Genomic DNA, 21,334 nt, shown 5'->3' on the forward strand with positions numbered 1-21,334 from the left:
AGGATCCTCAGACGTTCATCGTATGTTAGGCCTACCATTCCTGGGATCATCCGTGTGAATCTCCGCTGAACCCGCTCCAGTGCCAGTATGTCCTTCCTGAGGTGTGGGGCCCAAAATTGCTCACAGTATTCTAAATGGTGCCTAACTAATGCTTTATAAAGCTTCAGAAGTACATCCCTGCTTTTATATTCCAAGCCTCTTGAGATGAATGACAACATTGCATTTGCTTTCTTAATTACGGACTCAACCTGCAAGTTTACCTTTAGAGAATCCTGGACCAAGACTCCCAAGTCCCTTTGCACTTCAGCATTATGAATTTTGTCACCGGACCTTGCTGCGCCGTTTCAGCCGCTTGGATGTGGGAGTACCGACTCGTGGCGTTTTCGTGTAAGACACAGGTCTCAATGGCGGTCGCTAGGGTGAGCTGTTTTACTTTGAGGAGCTGCTGTCGTAGGGGGTCCGACTGAACACCGAAAACGATCTGGTTGCGTATCATGGAGTCGGAGTTGGGCCCGTAGCTGCAAGACTGCGCAAGGATGCGGAGGTGCGTGAGAAAGGATTGGAAAGGTTCATCCTTACCCTGCAAACGCTGTTGGAACACGTAACGCTCAAAACTTTCATTCACCTCTACGCTGCAGTGAGTGTCAAACGTGAGGAAGACCGTCTTGAACTTTGTTTTATCTTCATCATCCGCAAAGGTGAGAGAATTGAAAATGTGGATGGCATGGTCTCCGGCCGTGGAGAGGAGGAGAGCAATCTTCCTGGTCTGTGGCCTCGAGGAAGAGCTGGAAGCGCTGTTCGAATATCTTCCAGTTGGTCCCTAGGTTGCCGGCTATGCGGAGCGGCGGCGGTGGGCTGATGTTGTCCATGTTGGCAGATGACGGAATGCTGGCGGAAGGCAGATCACTTGCAGGTAGGTCTAAGAAGTGCTAATATCCCTCAACTCCTGGTATCATGATGTGTTGGGTGCTCTGGATCCGTGGAACACATACAGGTCACCGACACTTGAAATAGTGCAACACTATTTTATTGAATCATTAACTGTTTAACATACTCTGACTGTGGGTTAACACGATACTAGCTTTAACTAAAGACCTTTGCCTTGTCCTAACCAGTCGATGCACTCAGCACATGGTGACTGTCTGTGTTACAGGCTATGAGCTCTGTCCTCCTAGCTAGCTGCAACTCGAATGAGCGGGAACTCTGATGCCCCCTGTCTTTATAGTGCGTGTGCTCTAGCTGGTGATTGGCTGCAGTGTTCTGTGTGTTGATTGGTCCCACTGTGTGTCCATCAGTGTGTGTTTGCACCATGATATACTGGTGTATATTCACCTGAGGAAGGAGCAGCGCTCCGAAAGCTGGTGACATCGAAACAAACCTGTTGGACTTTAACCTGGTGTTGTAAAACTTCTTACGGTGTATATTATGACAAGGGAGATGTCAGAGGTAGGTTCTTTACACAGAGAGTGGTGGGTGTGTGGAATGCACTGCCAGCAGAGGTTGTGGAGTCAGAGTCATTAGGGACATTTAAGCAACTCTTAGACAAGCACATGGACAGCAGGAAATTGAAGGGGTGTAGGTTAGGTTGATCTTAGATTAGGATAAATGGTCGGCACAACATCGTGGGCTGAAGGGCCTGTACTGTGCTGTACTGTTCTATGTTCTAGTGTAACCAGTGGAATTCCCAAAGGTAACCTCACAACATACGACATTTTGAGAAAGACAAAGGGTTGCCAGAGGTGGTATGTGCCCAATGGCAATTTTTTAAACTTTGTTTTCTAGTAAGTAATAAATAATTTATATTTCTTCTCTAGATTTAACATTTTTAATTTACAAAGAACAAATTAAAGCGTTAACAAATTTTGAAAGCAACTTTTTAAATTCTTGATCTCGACAAGCATGTGACAAAACAACAAATGTGGGCTGGATTCTCCGCAGCCCCGCTCCGAAATCGCGTTTGGCGCGGGGGCGGAGAATCGGCTTTTACGTGAGAATCGGGCATGGCGCCGCTCCCGCGATTCTACGGTCCCCGGAGAATCACTCACCCGCAAATCACAACGCGTCGCTTGGGGGCCATTTCCAGAGGCTCTCCCAGTGATACTCTGGTCCCGACCGGCCGAGTTCCCGAAGGCGTGGTTCTAACCACGTCTGGCCAGCCGGGGCTTACGTGCGGTAGCTGCAGACTCAGTCCGTGGCCGCCCTGGTGGGGGGCGGGGGGATCCAGCACCGGGGGGGGGGCCTTATGGACGGCCGGGGCAGCAATCAGGCGGGTCAGATTAAGCAGCGCGGTGCAGATCGGTGAGACCTTGTTTCTTGGCCCTGGTCCGCGGTCCGCCATCGCAATTGGCCACTGCTATGCGCGGACTTGGAACCAGATCCATATTGGCCCGTATCCGCAGCCAAAGCTGCATGAAGCTCCCCGGGTCCCGGCAAGTAAGTGAATTGCTCTTTATTTTTTTCAGGAAAGTCTGGAGTGAAACTCCAGTGTTTTTATGCCGGCGTTGGGGACATAGCCCCATTTTAGAGAATCCAGCCCCATATCTATTGTTAAAATTGTGACACACTTTATATAGTGGTTTTGGTGGATTGTTTGTGCCCACAGTGTGATAATCAAGGATTGCAGCATCAGTTAGAATTAATCAGCACAAATGCCCCATTTTTGGGGCGCTACAATTAGCCTCCAAATTGGTGTCTGTGCACAAGGCACCATATTAGCGAGAGTGTTAGTATGCATTCAGTGAGTATCTGCTGGAGATCTGCAGATTAAGCAGATCAAGGCTTAAATCAGTGTGTAGGATTTAAATATGTAGTCAACTCTCTTTGAATAGAAAGACAATTAGGCAGTATTGGATGGCAAACGCCAAGACAGAATCATAGTATCACTGCAGTGCAGAATGAGGCCATTTGGCCCATCGAGTCTGTACCGACCCCCTGAAAGGGTACTCTACCTAGGGTCAGGCCCCCACCCTATCCCCTTAACCCAGTAATCCCACCTAACCTAACCTTTTGGACACTAAGGGGCAATAGATCATGGCCAATTCACCTAACCTGCACATCTTTGGACTGTGGGAGGAAACCGGAGCACCCAGAAGAAACCCACACAGACACGGGGAGAAAGTGCAAACTCCACACAGAGTCACATGAGGCCACAATTGAACCCGGGTCCCTGGAGCTGAGTGCTAATCACTGTGCCACCATGCCACCCTTTAAGGTGTGGCATGTTAAATTCCATCTTTTAACCACACAAGACTGAATACACGTTCAGGAGCATGAAGCAGCATCTCAAGCCCACCAGGGCTATTTAAAGAGATCACAAATACTTACATGTTTTTTGTCGATTCATTATTACTGGCTATTGCTATTGTTAAGGCACTCTAGGCTAGTGCGCAGTCAATTCCAGCCCCACTTGACCCCGGGTCACAACACAACTGAAATTAGACTTTATATTAATACCTGTGGTTTCGGTTGAGTTACATTGACTATAATCACCAAGTTTGTAAAATTATGAACAGTAATTACAATTAAATAGGCAAAAACATACAACTAGTTTTCCACTATCTGATTCCCAACCATCCCCCATATGCTAGTCCCTTTCCTCGTCTGCTATGTGGCACCACCCATGTGGCTACAGGGTGGCTGGTTGAATGTTGCTGACTTTCATTGGAGGGGAATGCAGATAGCCTTGCAGGACAATCACAAGCAGCTCTGGGTTCATAAGGCCTACCTTCAGACTGTAACTTGGTATGGGTGGCAGCATTATGGGCTGGCTGACTGACCATAACAGCAAGAGCATTTGCAGAGTGGCAATGTTGGGACGATGAATGCTGTCATCCTGAGAGTAAACAAGAGGTTCATGCTCCGTGGAAGTACTGGCCCTCCCCTGGTGTGGTGCCTCAGCAATTACTAATTAGTAATTACTGCATTGTTGTAACACCCAACAAGCCCGTTTGAACAATGGCATCTGCAGCCATGAAGGCAGCAGCAAAAAGTGGGAAGCACATCAATGAGCGTGGTGCAATCTTTTTGACTAATGTGACTGTCATGGCTGAACAGCTGGCAGCGTGTGCAAGTTGTGAGATGTGAGTATATGACTTGCAGCAGCGCAATAGGGGCTGGTTTAGTGGGCTAAACAACTGGCTTGTAATGCAGAACAAGGCCAGCAGCGCAGGTTCAATTCCCGTACCGACCTCTCCGAACAGGCGCTGGAATGTGGCGACGCGGGGCATTTCACAGTAGCTTCATTGAAGCCTACTTGTGACAATAAGTGATTATTATTATTAAACGTTAGGTAAGAATCCTGATTGATAGAGATTTTTGATAGGCGACTGAATTGTTATGGCATTTGAAGATGAATTTATTGATCTTAATCACTTCTGTGAGATCACTGGATTTTTTTTGCAACACTGCAAATTCCTGGCATTAACTGCTGCGGCTATCTCGTTACACTGTCTTCTGAGCATTTGTCTGAAGGGCCTTCTGTGACTATACACATCTCTTCTCCTTTGTACTTCCTCACCTAGGATTCCAGTGCAGCATCTAAGAACTTTGGAGTATGCTTTCTCCCATGTTGTGACATTGTTTTTTCCACATTGAAATGACTTGTACAGGGACTTCCACCACCTGCTTCAGCCACAATGCACTTCCCCTTTAAAAGGTACAGACTGGCTTTAATCATTGTAGGCTAGCTTTAACTGATGCTCGCCTCTCACCACTTTAGATTCCTTCTGAGGTGTGCAGCCACTCAACAGCATGGCTAGCTCCACTATAATCATGGTAACTATCAGGCAGCCAGAAGTTGGTATGTGACCTGCATCACATTGAACAGATGCAAGGTATTCATCTTTCCATCACAAGCCCCTAACCATTTTGGGGTGCTGGTCAACTTAAGCTGCTGTATCTGCAGAAAGTTCTTGTAAAATGTAATACATCATTTTCTGGTTGCATAAACAATTCAAATGATTCCGTTCCGAAGTGTGACAGAGGGACAAATGGCTGATGCACCAGATTGACGTCCTACTGCATTACCAAAGCGGTAAGACAGGATCAGCAAAAAATAATTTTCTGTATGACCAAATGCCAATATTGGCATCAAGGTAGGTTAAGTGTGAAAGGTTTGAAAGTGACTTTCACTTCAATTACTCCAGCTTGCTCTTTATGCCTCCTGCTATTTGTTTCAAGGGTACTATTGGAAAATGCCTTCCTGACCTCATAAGTTGGAAAGGAGTGGCTCTTTAACAATAAAAACCAGGGCAGAGAATATAAAATTGTAAAAAATGAAGTGTATATCTTTGAGGTGGCAGTTTACCGATCATACTGAAATGAAAAATTGTTTATTGGCATCAATGTCCTCATAATTGTGTCTTTTCTTGACCATTTCAAAGCTATAGCATGAATTAATAAAGGATTTTTCAATTCCAGTACTACTTGGAACCTCCAAGAAAACTTGAGGAAGCTCGAGAAAGATATGGATTGAAACCGGAGGATTTCTTTGTTTTAAAGCATGGAGAATCAAAGAATTTGAGTGAGGACGAAGGTTTTCAGTGAAAATGCAAACTGCTTTTTAAGCGTTGGTGTTTCACACATGGCAAGTGAAACTTTCTGATAACCACTGTTTTTAATTTTGGACTGAATTTTAATTGAAGTGCCATTAGTTTATGAATTGTCATGGTCCTTTAATCTCACTGCATATTCTAAAACTAAGCATCATGTGTGCCTGCTTTACAAAGTCAATTTCTCTTCCCCTAAAATTTTTATCAATTAGTCTATATAGTGTTTGTTTTATCGAACTACGAAAAGATGCTATTTTATTGCTGAACGCTTTGAATAAATATGTGGGTTTTGCAGTGTGTGAGCTGCCTAAAGTGAGCCCGTGATTGTCTTCCATTGTAGATGCATTCAACCTGCCACCTGCACGTTTGCCAAAAATGTTTTTAAGTTTGCACACTTTAAATAAATTGACATTTTTGAGCATGTGAAATGCATAAAGGTTTACTCAAACTAAATACTGTACACGCAGAGATTTCAGTGCAGCTTGAATGATGACCTTGAGCTTGAATTGGAAAGTTGGCCTTAAGTTAAGTGCCTCTTTAATAAGCAGAAATTGTACTGACACTATAGATGCATTTGTGGTCAGGTAGATGTACAAAGATGTGGATTATCAGTGTATTTTATGAATAAATGATCTGTGGCCATGAGTAATATAATTGGTCATTGTTGTGAAAATAAGCAAATGCTACATAGTTAGGGGAAGATGCAAGACTGGCAGGAGAGGATAATGGTAGGGCTACCTAGTTAATTCAAAGGTGCTTTGCTGGAACCCTGGCTCTGTCTGATATGCTAATTCACCACCAAATTTGTATTCCTGGCTGTTTTATAAATACTTTGGGCGGGATTCTCCCATGCCGCGCCGTATGGGAGAATCGCCGTCCGCGCCATTTTTTCCCGCGGCGCCAGTCCGACACCGGCAGGCTATTCTCCGAGGAGCAGAGAATCGGCGCCAGCCATCTGTGCCGGCGCGTTTGGCGCGGCGCTGATTCTCCGGCCTTGATGGGCCAAGCGGCCGCGCGGAAACGGCAGAGTCCCGCCGGCGCTGTTCACACCTGCCCACAGCTGGCGGGAACTCTGCGCGTAGGGCCAGGGGGCAGCCTGTGGGGTGGGGAAAAGCGCTCCTTCACCGGAGGGGGCCTCCGATGGGGTCTGGCCCGCCGATCGACGGGCCGGCTTCTCCAGCCCCAGCCCTATTTTATTACGCGGCTGGCCCCTGAACCCCACGCCTTGTTGCGTCGGGGCCAGCATGTTAAGGAAGTCCCCCGCGCATTCGCGGGCTGGTGCGGCCCAACTACGCATGCGCGGGTTGGCACGGCGCCAGTGCGCATGGTCCGGGAAGGGAGGCTGGCGCGGCATGAACCGCTCCAGCGGCGTAATCGGTAGTGCTCGCGCCCGTTTTGTGTCGTCATGAAACGCGACGGCGTTCACACTCTGTCTCCATTTCGGAGAATTCCGCCCTTTGTGTCTCCTCTCAGACAGGAGATGTTTTAAATGTTTTTAATCAATTTTCTCAGGGGTGGATGTGATTTTCACTGTGGGAAGTACATCTATCCCGGGTTTATTTTCCCATCTAAAAAAACCTAGCCAGTTTGAATGGCTAATAGTTACATATTTTGTAGCTACTATTCTAATCCTCCTTTCCAACTGATTAACACTTGAGGACTGTGTGGGTGTTGTGTACCATTAGAACAGAGTAGGAGCTGAGGTGAAATATTTTTAGTATACATAAAAATGTGATGAAATGTAAAACTTGAGAAGAAAAACTCCAGCTGATCTCTCAATGACATTGTTAACAGACAAAAATTAAAACAAGTCTCTATTTTCTTGTTGCCGTGTCTTTGTTTGTCTCCATTCAGATTATTTAAGAGATTAAGATTTCTTTACATAAATACAAAGGGGCTAATTTTCTGTATTCACTGTAACTTCAGTATAAGTACATTGACTGGGCATTCTTCCAGTTTGTGGTATGTGGAAACTTAATATACTCAAACTGACTGCTGTATTTGCCTACAAACCTAGGACTGCACTTCAAGAAATAACTGAATGGACATGAAGTGTATTCAGACATCCAGATAATGCACAAAAGGAGAAGTTAGAAGGGTGTAACAAAATAAGAGCTCTTAAGTTGTCGTTTATTTATTCATAAAGGTAATTTAAAACGTATTTGGCCTCAAGATCACATCTGGAACTTTGCATGCAGTTTTGCCTCTAATATTTCTAAACAGGATATAGTTATTGGAAGAGGTACATAGAAGGGATACAGTGTTCATTGGAATGTAATGGAGTGACATATGATGAAATACAACTACGCTGGATCTTTTCTATCTTGAAACAAGAAGAGTGAGAGGGAAGATGATAGATGAATTGAAGATTTTCTGCAACCTGAAATGGATTGTGGTCGGAGAATCCCCGGGGGACGCGAGAATCGCGCCCCGACGCCGGATTACCGATTTTCCGGCGCCCACGGGATCGCCGCCGTGCTGGTCGGGAGCTGTCGAAAGCGCACCCCCCCCCCCCGGACGGGCCGCGTGGCCGCCGAGTTCGGCCAAGTCCTGCCGGCATGGGCTACAAAGGTCCCACATGAAAGGTGTGTCTGCGGGGGCTGTCCTGGAGGGGGTGCGGGGGGGATCCGACCCCGGGGGGGCCTCCACGGTGGCCTGGCCCGCGACCGGGGCCCGGCGGGCGGACTGGTTCCATGGGGGCCTATGTTCCTCCGAGCCGGGCCCCTGTAGGGCTCAGCCATATTGCCCGGGGACCGGCGCAGAGATGAGAACCCACGCGCATGTGCAGAATCACACCGGGCGTTCTGCGCATGTGCGGAATCACGCCGTCCATTCCACGCATGCGCGAACTCGTGCCAGCCGTTCCGCGCCAGCTGGAGCTGCGGGGACCACTCTGGCGCCAACCTAGCCCCCTAGGAAGGGGCGCATTCCAGATTATCATGGACCGTTGACGCTGGAGTGGTTGGCGCCGCTTTTCACACCGGCATCAGAACTTGGCCGCGAGATTGGAGAATCCCGGCCTGAGTATTTAAATGAGGTTGAGTGGATGGTTGAAAAGCAACTAAATGATTTGGACTTCATGGACGGGATTCTCCAATCCCGTGGCCAAGTTCTGACGCCAGCGTGAAAAGCGGCGTAAACCACTCCGGCGTCAACGGTCCCCGATAATCAGGAATGCTCCCCTTTCGAGGGAGCGAGGAAGGCGCCGGAGTGGTCCCCACCACTCCGGCTGGTGTGCAACGGCCGGCGTGAATCAACGCATGCGCGTAGGTTCCCATCTCCATACCGGCGCCCGAGCAATATGGCGAAGCCCTACAGGGGCCCGGCGTGGAGGACCATTGGCCCCCACGGAACCAGCCCGCCGGCCGATCGGTAGAGCACCGATCACGGGCCAGGCCACCGTGGAGGACCCCCCTCTCCCCCCCAGGGTCGGATCCTCCCCCCCTCCCCCCCCAGGGTCGGATCCCCCCCGCCCCCTCCTGCAGGACGGCCCCCGCAGACACACCTTCCAGGTCCCGTCGTGTGGGACCTGAGTAACGCACGCCAGTGGGACTCGGCCGAACTTGGCAGCCCGTTGGGGCGCAGAGAATCGCGGGGGGGGGGGGGCGCTTTCAACGGCTGCCGACCGGCGCGGCAGCGATCCCGCGGGCGCTCGAGAATCGGCGCCGGTGAATCGATAAGCCACCGGCGGGGCGCGGTTCTCGCATTCCCCCCCCGGGGATTCTCCGACCCGGCGCAGGGTCGGAGAATCCCGGCCCATGGTAACTGTGTTACAAATTACAGTTAAGTATTTGAGCTGTGGTTTTGTCTTTTCAAATGTATTTGAATATCTTAACAAAACAATATATGATCAAAGCTTTGTGGCTTTTGGGCTCCTGCTTCAGTCAGTCTTGTGGACTGATAAGGAAAAGATACAGGATCATTATCCAAAATCTGCTTGTTAATTAGAGTAGCTTAAAAACTTGCTAAAATCAATGCAAACTCAGCACAGTAGGTGCAAATGTCACGATCCCATTTGATGTTATAACTGGATGGGAAGATCCCAGAATGGAACTCTGGCTCAAAAGACTGTAACTTTTATTTTATTTTTACAAAATGTAGGGGAATAGTAACAGAACCGCTAATTAATTTTAACAACAAGGAAAAAACATTTATAAAACATGGAAAAAATTGAATTAAGATACAATATGACTTTACTCTCCCCTTAGCTTAACAATTACACAGGTTTTAGGATTAACACAGATTACAAAGTATATTTTAATCTAAGAGAGTCACCACACTCAAATCATTAGCTCCATTCTCTCTCCACAGATGCTGTCAGACCTGCTGAGAATGTCCAGCATTTTCTGTTTTTGGTTCAGATTTCAGCATCTGCAGTCATTTGCTTTTATCTTAATCTACAATGGTTTCATTAACACAAGTCCCTTTCAAGCGCACAAGATGACTGTGGGCAAATACAATCTCCACTCTGAACCCCCAGCGAATGTTTGTGGCTGTCTCCTCAGAAACCTCCCAGATGATTGTCATGTGAGAGTTTCCAAACTCCACTCCCAAAAACACACTTTAAAATCTTCTCTCATAAGTGCTTCCCTTTGCACTTTTATTCTGAAATCTAGACCAGGGGCGAAATTCTCCGTTATCGGCGGAAACTCCGCCAATCGGCGCACAAAACGGCGCAAATCCCACTTGCGTCACGTCATAAAAATGGGCCGATAGTCTGCGGCCCGAAATGGGCTAGCAGCGACGTAACGGGATCCGCGCTTGCGCAGTGGTTCACGCCGTGCAGCGTCATACGCGCTGCACGGCGTGACGGCTCATAAGGCCGCGCAGCTCCCCCCCACCCGACCGGAACAGCCGACCGCAACACCCGACTTGATGGCTGGCCGTCGCTCAGCCCCGAGGTTCGAGTCACGGCCGCAGAGTTGCCCCACGCCACAGCCGGCGTCTGTGGAGGGAGGTGGCAGAGGCCGTCACCGCTGTGGCCCTAACACCACGGACAGGCACCCAGTGCCACAAGAAGGTGAACGACCTCGTCAGAGCAGGCAGGGTGAGCCTCCCCCATATCCCCCATATCCCCTCTCCCCCAAATCCCCCCCTCCCCCATATCCCCCCCTCCCCCATATCCCCCCCTCCCCCATATCCCCCCTCCCCCATATCCCCCCCCTCCCCCATATCCCCCCTCCCCCATATCCCCCATATCCCCCCCTCCCCCATATCCCCCATATCCCCCCTCCCCCATATTCCCCCCTCCCCCACATCCCCCCTCCCCCATATCCCCCCTCCCCCATATCCCCCCCTCCCCCATATCCCCCTCCCACATATCCCCCCCTCCCCCATCCCCCATATTCCCCATATCCCCCCTCCCCCATATCCCCCCTCCCCCATATCCCCCCTCCCCCATATCCCCCCTCCCCCATATCCCCCCTCCCCCATATCCCCCCTCCCCCATATTCCCCCTCCCCCATATCCCCCCTCCCCCATATCCCCCTCCCCCATATTCCCCCCCTCCCCATATCCCCCCTCCCCCATATCCCCCCTCCCCCATATCCCCAAGTGAATCCAGCCCTAACCTTAACCTCTGCAATGCACGCGCAACCGATGGCGTGCATTCATATACCTGCCTAACACTGTTGCCTTTTACCCCTGCCACCAGCCCCCCCCCCCCCCCGCCCCCCCAGGAGAAGCGCGCACACAACAATAGGGAGCATGTGAGGACTGGAGGAGGGCCCGCTGATGAGAGGCCACTGACCGTACACGAGGAAAGGGCCCTGGAACTGGCTGGCGGACCTGAGGACCGGGAGGTTGCTGATGCAGAGGTCGGGGCCCCACGAGCAAGTGAGCCACCAACAGCCCGTCCCCATATCCCCCCTCCCCTATATCCCCCTCTCCCGTATCACCTGATCACTGCCTGATGTCTAACCATGCATGCTTCATTGTGTATCGCAGGACCAAACGTCCAGGCACCCATCCCCGCAGATGCAGACCGCCCGCAGGATGCCCCTCGGAGACCACGGGAGACGGAGAGACCCGCACCCTCCAGCATGCGACGCCCGCAGGATGCCCCTTGGAGACCACGGGAGACGGAGAGACCCGAACCCTCCAGCATGCGACGCCCGCAGGATGCCCCTCGGAGACCACGGGAGACGGAGAGACCCGAACCCTCCAGCATGCGACGCCCGCAGGATGCCCCTCGGAGACCACGGGAGACGGAGAGACCCGAACCCTCCAGCATGCGACGCCCGCAGGATGCCCCTCGGAGACCACGGGAGACGGAGAGACCCAAACCCTCCAGCATGCGACGCCCGCAGGATGCCCCTCGGAAACCACGGGAGACGGAGAGACCCGAACCCTCCAGCATGCGACGCCCGCAGGATGCCCCTCGGAGACCACGGGAGACGGAGAGACCCGAACCCTCCAGCATGCGACGCCCGCAGGATGCCCCTCGGAGACCACGGGAGACGGAGAGACCTGGAGCAACAGGGAGACGACACCCCCGTCACGTGCGGGAGCGACCACCCAGCGATGAGGGGGGCAGCCACAGGCCCCCGTCACATCCGAGCCAGGACACCACTACCCAGGACACCACTATCCAGGACACCACTACCCAGGACACCTCTATCCAGGACACCCCTACCCAGGACACCACTATCCAGGACACCCCTACCCGGGACACCACTACCCGGGACACCACTACCCGGGACAGCACTACCCGGGACAGCACTACCCGGGACAGCACTACCCGGGACACCACTACCCAGGACACCCCTACCCGGGAAGACGAAATACCGGACAGTGACTCAGAGTGGATGGGTGGAGACGAACCCCCACCCCAAAGTGCCATGGACTCAGAGTGGGACGAAGAGCACGACACAACGCCACTGCTGTCACCAACACCCTCCACCATCGCAGAAACACTCACCACGGTTGGGCACTTTAGCGATGAGGCGTCTGGTACACTCACTAGTGCGCACAACACAGCCGTCCCGGTACAGCAGGTGGAGGTAGGAGCAGCAGAGGGACCGGGCGGTCGGAGGGCAGCCCAGGCCAAGCGAACATCTGCCGCCCAGATGGATCCCGGGTTCCTGCAGTTACCACACCCACACATAGATCCGATGCAACCACCGACACGGAGACGAGTGAATAGGGTGACGGGTGGCTTGCGGCGGCTGCGGTCGCAGGTGGAGGAGTCCACCCGCGTCCAGGAGCTGGGAGTGGTCCCGGTCATGCGTGCCACCCAGGCTGACACCGCACGGGTGGCGTCCGCGGTGGAGGCAATGGGTGCGACGGTGTCAGACATGGGGAAAGGTTTGCGAGGCCTGGGGCCTTCCGTGCAGGCGGCGTCTGTGGCCCAGGAAATGGCTGCCCTCTCACAGGAGGCCATGAGCCAGTGCCAGCGCCAGATGGCAGAGGCGCTCAACACCATAGCCCAGTCTCAGCAGGCCATGGCCCAGTCTCAGCAGGCCATAGCCCAGTCTCTGCAGGCCATGGCCCAGTCTCTGCAGGCCATGGCCCAGTCTCAGCAGGCCATCGCTGAGGGCATCGGCGCCAGTGGCCATGTGCGAGCTGGCGTCGCACTGTCGCAGACAGGGTTCGACAACCCCCTGGGCTCCATGGCTGCAAACCTGCAGACCCCTGTCGATACCAGCACGGGCCTCCAGGACTGGCAGCGCCAGATGTCGGGGGCGCGTCGGATGGCCAGTCCGTTCGCATCCCCCACCCATGTAGAGGCCTGGGGGCCATCGGGCACCCCGAGGGAGGAGGAGGTGGTGTGGTCCGTCCCGGCTCCCTCTGTAGGGGAGGTCCCGGTACACCGCGACACCTCGGACTCCCCCCCTTCCGTCCCAGGTGCATCGGGTGGGCAACGGGCAGGACAGGCTGGCAGCTCGCCATCCCAGTCGCCCGGGCCGCAGCCTGGCCCATCTAGGCCAGGACGCCCCAGGAAACGGCCGCCAAAGGGATCCAGTGTCAGAGGGCAGGAATCACAGGAGTCCACCTCCAGTTCTGCTGTACCGTCTGGGGAACCACGTAGACGTAGTCAAAGGGCCCGTAAGGCTAAACAATTAGACACTGAGTAAGTTGGCACGGGTGCAGGGCACAGATGAGTTTTAGGCGCTAGGGCACATGCATGAACTCCTTTGGTTATTAAAGTCAATGTTACACCTACCGAAGCTGCCTTTGTGCTCTGTCCAAAGTGTGCGGGGGTGTCATGTACGTTGAGCGCAAGTGTGTGTGTGAGGGGTGGTCTTACCTCAGCCCCAGGTGAGTCTGCCCCCTTCCCCCTGGGCCGCCATCAACATCCCCCGGGCAGAGGACGGGACCGTGCGCTGCAGTGTCACAGCCGCATGCAGGGATGGTCCGGGTGGATGGTGGTACTGTGGCCATGGGTCAGACATAGTCCAACGATGTAGAGCCAGGAGCTCATCGGAGGCGGGTTGTCATCATTCTCCATGGCCTGCGATAGACACGCGTCCACCCGTAACTGGGTGAGCCCGGCCCGTTGTGCCGCCGGTGGATCGGCAATTGGGAGTGGGGGGGTGGTGTGCATGCGGGTGGGGTGTGTGGGGTTGGGGAGGGGGGTGAGGGTGCTGGGTGGGTGGATGGGTGGGGGGTGTGGGTGGTCGGCTGTTGTCATGGTGTGCGGTCTGTGGCCATACTACCCGATTCCCACGCCCATCTAGTCAGTGAAGCGGGCGGCTATCAGCCTGTCCCGTGCCCGCTGGGCCAGCCGGTAACGGTGGACAGCCACCCGTCTGTGTCTACCCCGTCTGCCCTGACCATTGCCCCCATCCCCCTCATCTGGGGAGGACTGGGCCTCTTCCTGCTGCTCCTCCACTCCGCCCTCCTCTGCCTGCGGCACATCGCCCCTCTGCTGGGCTATGTTGTGCAGGACGCAGCACACCACAATGATGCGGCCGACCCTATCTGACCGATACTGGAGGGCGCCCCCAGAGAGGTCCAGGCACCTGAAACGCATCTTCAGCACGCCAAAGCACCTCTCGATCACTCCCCTTGTCGCTACATGGGCATCATTGTAGCGGTTCTCCGCCTCATTGCGTGGCCTCCGTATAGGCGTCATCAGCCACGATCGCAATGGGTAGCCCCTGTCGCCCAGCAACCAGCCCCTCAGCCGGGGATGGCGTCCCTCGTACATGCCGGGGATGGATGACCGCGACAACACAAATGAGTCGTGTACACTGCCTGGGTGACGGGCGCAGACGTGCAGGATCATCATGCGGTGGTCGCAGACCACCTGTACGTTCATCGAATAGGTCCCCTTCCTATTAGTGAACACGGCCCTGTTATCTGCAGGTGGCCGCACGGCGACGTGCATCCCATCGATCGCGCCCTGGACCATGGGGAACCCGGCAATGGCAGAGAAGCCCACGGCCCGGGCATCTTGGCTGGCCCGGTCCACGGGGAAGCGGATGTAGCGGTGCGCCATGGCATAAAGGGCATCTGTCACTGCCCGGATGCACCGGTGCACCGATGTCTGCGATATGCCGGACAGGTCCCCACTCGGTGCCTGGAATGACCCCGTTGCATAAAAGTTCAGGGCCACCGTAACCTTGACGGACACGGGGAGAGGGTGTCCCCCGCCAGTGCCACGCGGTGACAGGTGTGCCAGCAGGTGGCAGATGTGTGCCACGGTTTCCCGGCTCATCCGGAGTCTCCTCCTGCATTCCCGGTCCGTGAGGTCCTGGTATGACTGCCGGGGCCGGTACACACGGGGCGCCCTCGGGTGCCTCCGTTGCCGTGGGGCCGCGACGTCCTCCTCCCCCTCCTCGTCCTGTCGGTCAGGTGTCCCTCCAGCCTGGGCGGCTGCCGCCTGCCCCTCTGCGGCAGCCTGCGCCGCCTCTCTGGCACGCTCCTCCTCCTCCTCCTCATCCAGGGCAACATAGACATGAGCGGCTGCCACCACGGCGGCCAACATCGCTGGATGATCTGAAAACATGACGACCTGGTGGGGGGAGGGGAACGACGACATGTCATCATTGCCCATATCCCCTCCTCCCCCCAGCCAGTTGGCATGGACCGCATGGGTCCAACTGTTGGAGGCTGGCACCTGGCCAGGTGGACCAACTCATTTGCCCTCCCATCACCCACCCCGGCACGGACCCCCTCCCCAACCCCCAACCTCCACCCCGGCACGGACCCCCTCCCCAACCCCCAACCTCCACCCCGGCACGGACCCCCTCCCCAACCTCCACCCCGGCACGGACCCCCTCCCCAACCCCCAACCTCCACCCCGGCACGGACCCCCTCCCCAACCCCCAACCTCCACCCCGGCACGGACCCCCTCCCCAACCCCCAACCTCCACCCCGGCACGGACCCCCTCCCCAACCCCCAACCTCCACCCCGGCACGGACCCCCTCCCCAACCCCCAACCTCCACCCCGGCACGGACCCCCTCCACAACCTCCACCCCGGCACGGACCCCCTCCCCAACCCCCAACCTCCACCCCGGCACGGACCCCCTCCCCAACCCCCAACCTCCACCCCGGCACGGACCCCCTCCCCAACCCCCAACCTCCACCCCGGCACGGACCCCCTCCCCAACCTCCACCCCGGCACGGACCCCCTCCCCAACCCCCAACCTCCACCCCGGCACGGACCCCCTCCCCAACCTCCACCCCGGCACGGACCCCCTCCCCAACCCCCAACCTCCACCCCGGCACGGACCCCCTCCCCAACCCCCAACCTCCACCCCGGCACGGACCCCCTCCACAACCTCCACCCCGGCACGGACCCCCTCCCCAACCCCCAACCTCCACCCCGGCACGGACCCCCTCCCCAACCCCCAACCTCCACCCCGGCACGGACCCCCTCCACAACCTCCACCCCGGCACGGACCCCCTCCCCAACCCCCAACCTCCACCCCGGCACGGACCCCCTCCCCAACCCCCAACCTCCACCCCGGCACGGACCCCCTCCCCAACCCCCAACCTCCACCCCGGCACGGACCCCCTCCCCAACCTCCACCCCGGCACGGACCCCCTCCCCAACCCCCAACCTCCACCCCGGCACGGACCCCCTCCCCAACCTCCACCCCGGCACGGACCCCCTCCCCAACCCCCAACCTCCACCCCGGCACGGACCCCCTCCCCAACCCCCAACCTCCACCCCGGCACGGACCCCCTCCACAACCTCCACCCCGGCACGGACCCCCTCCCCAACCCCCAACCTCCACCCCGGCACGGACCCCCTCCCGGCACTCCCCCGGAGCCCAGCCTACTCTAACCACCCCCCCCCCCCCCCCCCCCGCCGCACACACACACACAAGCCGAGACACACCTCTCCTCAGGCAATCAGTCTGCGGCCACGCCATTTCCTGCCCAGAGCCAACCCCCCAGGCCGTCACTCACCTCCTCGCTGGTCGGCGTGAGCCTGGAGCACCGGGTCACGCCGATGAAAAGGAGGTTTGATTCACGTCGACGTGAACGGTCATCACGTCGACGGGACTTCGGCCCATCCGGAAGGGAGAATATCGGCAGGCCGAAAATCGGCTGCCTTGCGCAGACCCGTGACATTCTCCGCGGCAGCGGCGCCATTAACGCCCCGCCGACTTTTCTCCCTTCGGAGACTTCGGCGGGGGCGGGGGCGGGATTCACGGCGGCCAACGGCCATTCTCCGACCCGGCGGGGGGGTCGGAGAATGACGCCCCAGGTTTTCCAATTTACACTTTTAAACAAAGCTTCCCATTCCTCATTTAACAGCAAATACAATCCAGGATTTTACACCAACCCCTTTAGGATTTCTTTGTCTTGGATGCTGTGCAAACTGCTTACAATTGATTTAACTCTAGATTCCCAGACTATTAAAGTGGCATATGGGGCGGGATTCTCCCATTCGGCAGCAGAGTGTCCACGCTGTCGGAAATACTGTCGCGTTTCACGACGGTGTGAACGGGCCGCTGGGAGTACCGATTCTGGCCCCTACAGAGGGCCAGCACAGCGCTGGAGCGGTTCGTTGGAAGAAACTAGGTCCGGGGAGCAAGAGGCTGGCATGCCGATCGGTGGACCCCGATCGCGGGCCAGGTCCCATCGGAGGCCCCCCCCCCGACCCTGCCCGCAGAGTTCCCGCCGGCTGCAACCAGGTGTGGATGGCGCCGGCTGGACTTTGCCTTTTTAAAGCGGCCGCTCGGCCCATCCGGGCCAGAGAATCGGTGGCCCGGCCGCGTTCGGCGACCGGCGCCATGGCGCTGATTCTCCGTTCTGCAGAGAATTGCGTGCCGGTGTGGGCCAGTTGCGAGGATTCTGCGGCCCGGCCCGGGCTGAGAGAATCCCGCCCCAGATGTTTGATTTACCTAAGGCTGCTATCCCACTCTAAAACTGGTTACTGCAATTGTCTCTTTAACGCAACATATTTTGTTTACTCTTCCTTGAGTTCTGCTGAACCATACCTTGGTCTCTGTTCACTTAATTCCAGACTTCTTGGACATGCCTCTTCATTTTTCTAGTTTCCTCAACTAGTTGAACTTTAGATTTCTGGCATCTGTTTTCTTAACTCCATAGTATGGCTTTTCTTCTAACAAGGCTCATAGAGAGATGTTATGTTCCTATTTTAGCTTCCTAAAACCAACTGCTTCCAGCAGAGCTGTGAGAGCTGCCTTCTCTCTCACTACCTATCTCCAACTGTCATCAAATTAGCTAAACTAAAACTTAAAGGCTTCACTACCTTACAAGTTTCCAATTGCTAAGCAATCGCTGCTGGTTTATTTATGTTTGACATAGCCCTCTCTAAGCACAAGAGAAACACAGCTGGAACTTAACCAACCCCCACAAATACAAACACCTTTGTCCAGTATGAATCTAACTATAGGTTTTACCCTCCCGTGCACAGAAATATTAAATTGAACACACTTATTTCTAATGTTTACCAATACAAATATAAATCCTTTAAAACTACTTTTGTTTTCCTAACACATAGCATATATTTTGACCAGTAAACTTTGGGAGTGTGTTATATTTTAATAGTGGTGTACCAATAGTTTCTGCAAAACATCATACACTGCTTTGATCAACAGATGGGTTGACAATATTGTGAATTTTCACATATATCAAAATTGCTTTGCTTCTTCCTTAATCGTTTACAATGCTCTGGGTCTAGAGGAAGGAAACTAAAAATAATTACATCTCTGATAGACACGCTAATTCATTGTGCAGAAATATACCAACTTCCTTGACTCCCCAAACATCAATATGCTTAAAAGCTATTATATAGCTGATTGTTCCTGATGGGAACTCCTAAATGACATTCAAAATATGGTGGTTCTACTCAAGAATCATTGTGCTTCTTTTCAGTAACAACTCATTATTTTCTGGGGGGGGGGGGGGACACAAATCTACAGCAGTGACTGTATTTTGCTACAAACTTTGGTTAAATAAACACATACTTAAGGTACCCTTTTCAAATATCTCATGGACATAAGAGTTGACAGATGGATTTTATTGTCTAAAGGTTGGATATTAAACTTCAATCTATATCCACTAATGCCACAGATCTAAAAAGACCTGGCTAAAAGTAATGTCTAAAAAATCCTTATCTTGTTTAATATATATTATTTAATCTCACCTGTACAAAAAAGCAATAATTTGGAGTACAGTCTTAACATTGACAATCAAATAAAACTTTAATTTTTAAACCTGTTTCAGCAAATGTTCTTTCTTGCCTGGATGCATTTATGCACGCCTCTGTTTACTTCTTGTGATTTTGGTACTTTTTCCTATTTTAACATATCATTTGTAAGTAATGGGAACTGGTTTTACATTGTCTTCTGTCAATTTGTACATAATGTTTCTCTGTTCTTGTAGGAATTCATTATCTGAACGTCATCTTCAGTTTGCCATGAAGGAAGTATGGGTTCACTAATTCCATTTGCCGCCTCTACCCTTGGCTAGCCTGGCTAAAATTTAATTCAGGGAACTACACAGGAGATTGTCCCGTACTTGGTTGTCTTTGCAAGTTGTTCAATTATCATCATCTTTAGCTTCCCAAGTCAACAAAGGAATGAGGGCCGTGTAACAAATTTAATAATTAGACAAATAAAGACAACACAATCAATCATATTACATCAGTTTACAGTGATTCATAAGAATACTTAAGTAATCCTGGTAAGTCACTATACATATTTAAAACTTTTGTAATGATTTTCAACCGCTAGACACAAATAAATGTTTAAACTTTCTTCACACAATTAGTTTGTTGGGATTAAGACGCTATTACTCCTCTGCAAATATAGTTACAGCAAAAACAGCATTAGCACAACAACTCTCATGAGCATTGGAAATGATTCCCCCTTCGGATTACCCAAAAGCAATATATAGACACTGAATAAAACTTGGTTTGCTAAATTGCTATAGCATTTCCGTATTTATATTCAAACTGACACATTTAACTTGCATAGTCATTAAAACATAAAACTTAGTAATTAATGAAACAGCTATCTAAGACTATTTGATGATAATTCTAGCAACCTGATGTTTCACTTCATTATCTTGGTACAACATAAGCGTTGCAAGTTTATGAGAAAATGGTGTTGGATTCCCAAATAGTACAGAATGGATAGATTCCATTTCATACTCTACAGAGCCCTGCAACAGATTCAAACTTTCCTTCAGATTTGCCACGAATATCAGCAGTCGTAGAAGAATGTCTTTGTGTTCGCAGCTGTCAAACAATAACAGGAACGACAATGGTGCCTAGAACAAAGTATAAATTAATTCACAGCATAGTTTATAAATCACATTTTAAAATAAGGGTCCAATTGATCCCCAAGTATTCTGATCATGGTGAAAACTGGATATTAGACATAGCTGTAAATTTCCTTGGTTAAAAAACAAATGCTAATTTATTTTGTTGCTAATTTTATACATGACACCAGCTACTAAAATAGTTGATTAACTCAAAAAGATGTAAACAGGTTATATAATTTATGAAGTGTTTGTTTGAATGTTTGTATTTTACACTGCAATTAATGTCAATTATCAAAGGTTAAGTATAATACACAAATCCCAACCAAGAACCTAAATTCACAAATAGGAAGACACAGGTGGGTTCTGCAAGTTAAACCACTGCCCCTTCATCTCTGACACCTAGACTGGGAATGTCCTCCTTGGCTCATCTGTAAATGTCCCAAACACAAGTCAGTTCAGAAGCTAGTCTCTTCTAGACCACTTATAGGCAGGGAAGCTTGGTCCAGCATTTGATAACCACAATAACTGGCAATCTCACTTAGAAAGACCAGTACAGGTATGGCATAATGGTAAGTTCTGGAGGCTAAAATTGGGATATATTGTTGATTCAGTTTAAAGCGACCTCTTTTCTTTTCAGTCCTCAGGGTCGAGGGTGACTTACTTCCACTCTTAGGAGGGGTGAGTACTGCGGTGGCTGAATTGACCAATCCTGGGCCATAGGCTCTACCACAGGTGGGGCAGATGGTGATCTATGAGGTGGGTGGTTGAGACACTCTGGATTCTACGCGCTCACTCCACTGCTTGCGCTTGGCCTCCCCGTGCTCCACTTGGTGATGCTTCAGGAGGTTGGCGCCTTTGTTGATGCTTCTTCGCCAGTTTATGCATTCCAGGGTAAGTGATTCCCACATGTTGATGGGGATGTTGCATTTATTTAGGGAGGCTTTCAGAGTTTACTTTAGCGTTTTCTCTACCCTCCCAGTGACCACTTGCCATTGGGAAGTTTGGAGTAAAGCATTTGTTTTGTGGCCCACCCATCACAGCTGGTCAAGTGTGACCAGTGCCTCGATACTGGTGCCTGGGAGAGGACACTCA

General features: G+C 52.5%; 2 protein-coding genes across 6 annotated transcripts in view; one reads left to right on the top strand and one right to left on the bottom strand.

Annotated features, from left to right (window-relative positions):
- napepld (N-acyl phosphatidylethanolamine phospholipase D) overlaps nt 1–19,618 on the top strand; it is a 75,319-nt gene extending 55,701 nt beyond the window's left edge. For 3 of the 4 annotated variants that reach the window (XM_072471323.1, XM_072471326.1, XM_072471325.1), the window contains exon 5: nt 5,419–7,376. In XM_072471323.1, coding sequence (XP_072327424.1) covers nt 5,419–5,544 — 126 coding nt within the window. In that variant the 3' untranslated portion in view covers nt 5,545–7,376. Of the gene's footprint in view, nt 1–5,418; nt 7,377–19,360 lie in introns of those variants that run through there. The other variant, XM_072471324.1, reaches the window with a different exon arrangement.
- armc10 (armadillo repeat containing 10) overlaps nt 18,498–21,334 on the bottom strand; it is a 59,860-nt gene continuing 57,023 nt past the window's right edge. For both annotated transcript variants that reach the window (XM_072471329.1, XM_072471328.1), the window contains exon 6: nt 18,498–20,248. In XM_072471329.1, coding sequence (XP_072327430.1) covers nt 20,000–20,248 — 249 coding nt within the window. In that variant the 3' untranslated portion in view covers nt 18,498–19,999. The remainder of the gene's footprint in view (nt 20,249–21,334) is intronic.

Source organism: Scyliorhinus torazame, chromosome 13 (genome assembly GCF_047496885.1).
Source record: "Scyliorhinus torazame isolate Kashiwa2021f chromosome 13, sScyTor2.1, whole genome shotgun sequence".
Classification (NCBI taxonomy): Eukaryota; Metazoa; Chordata; class Chondrichthyes; order Carcharhiniformes; family Scyliorhinidae; genus Scyliorhinus; species Scyliorhinus torazame.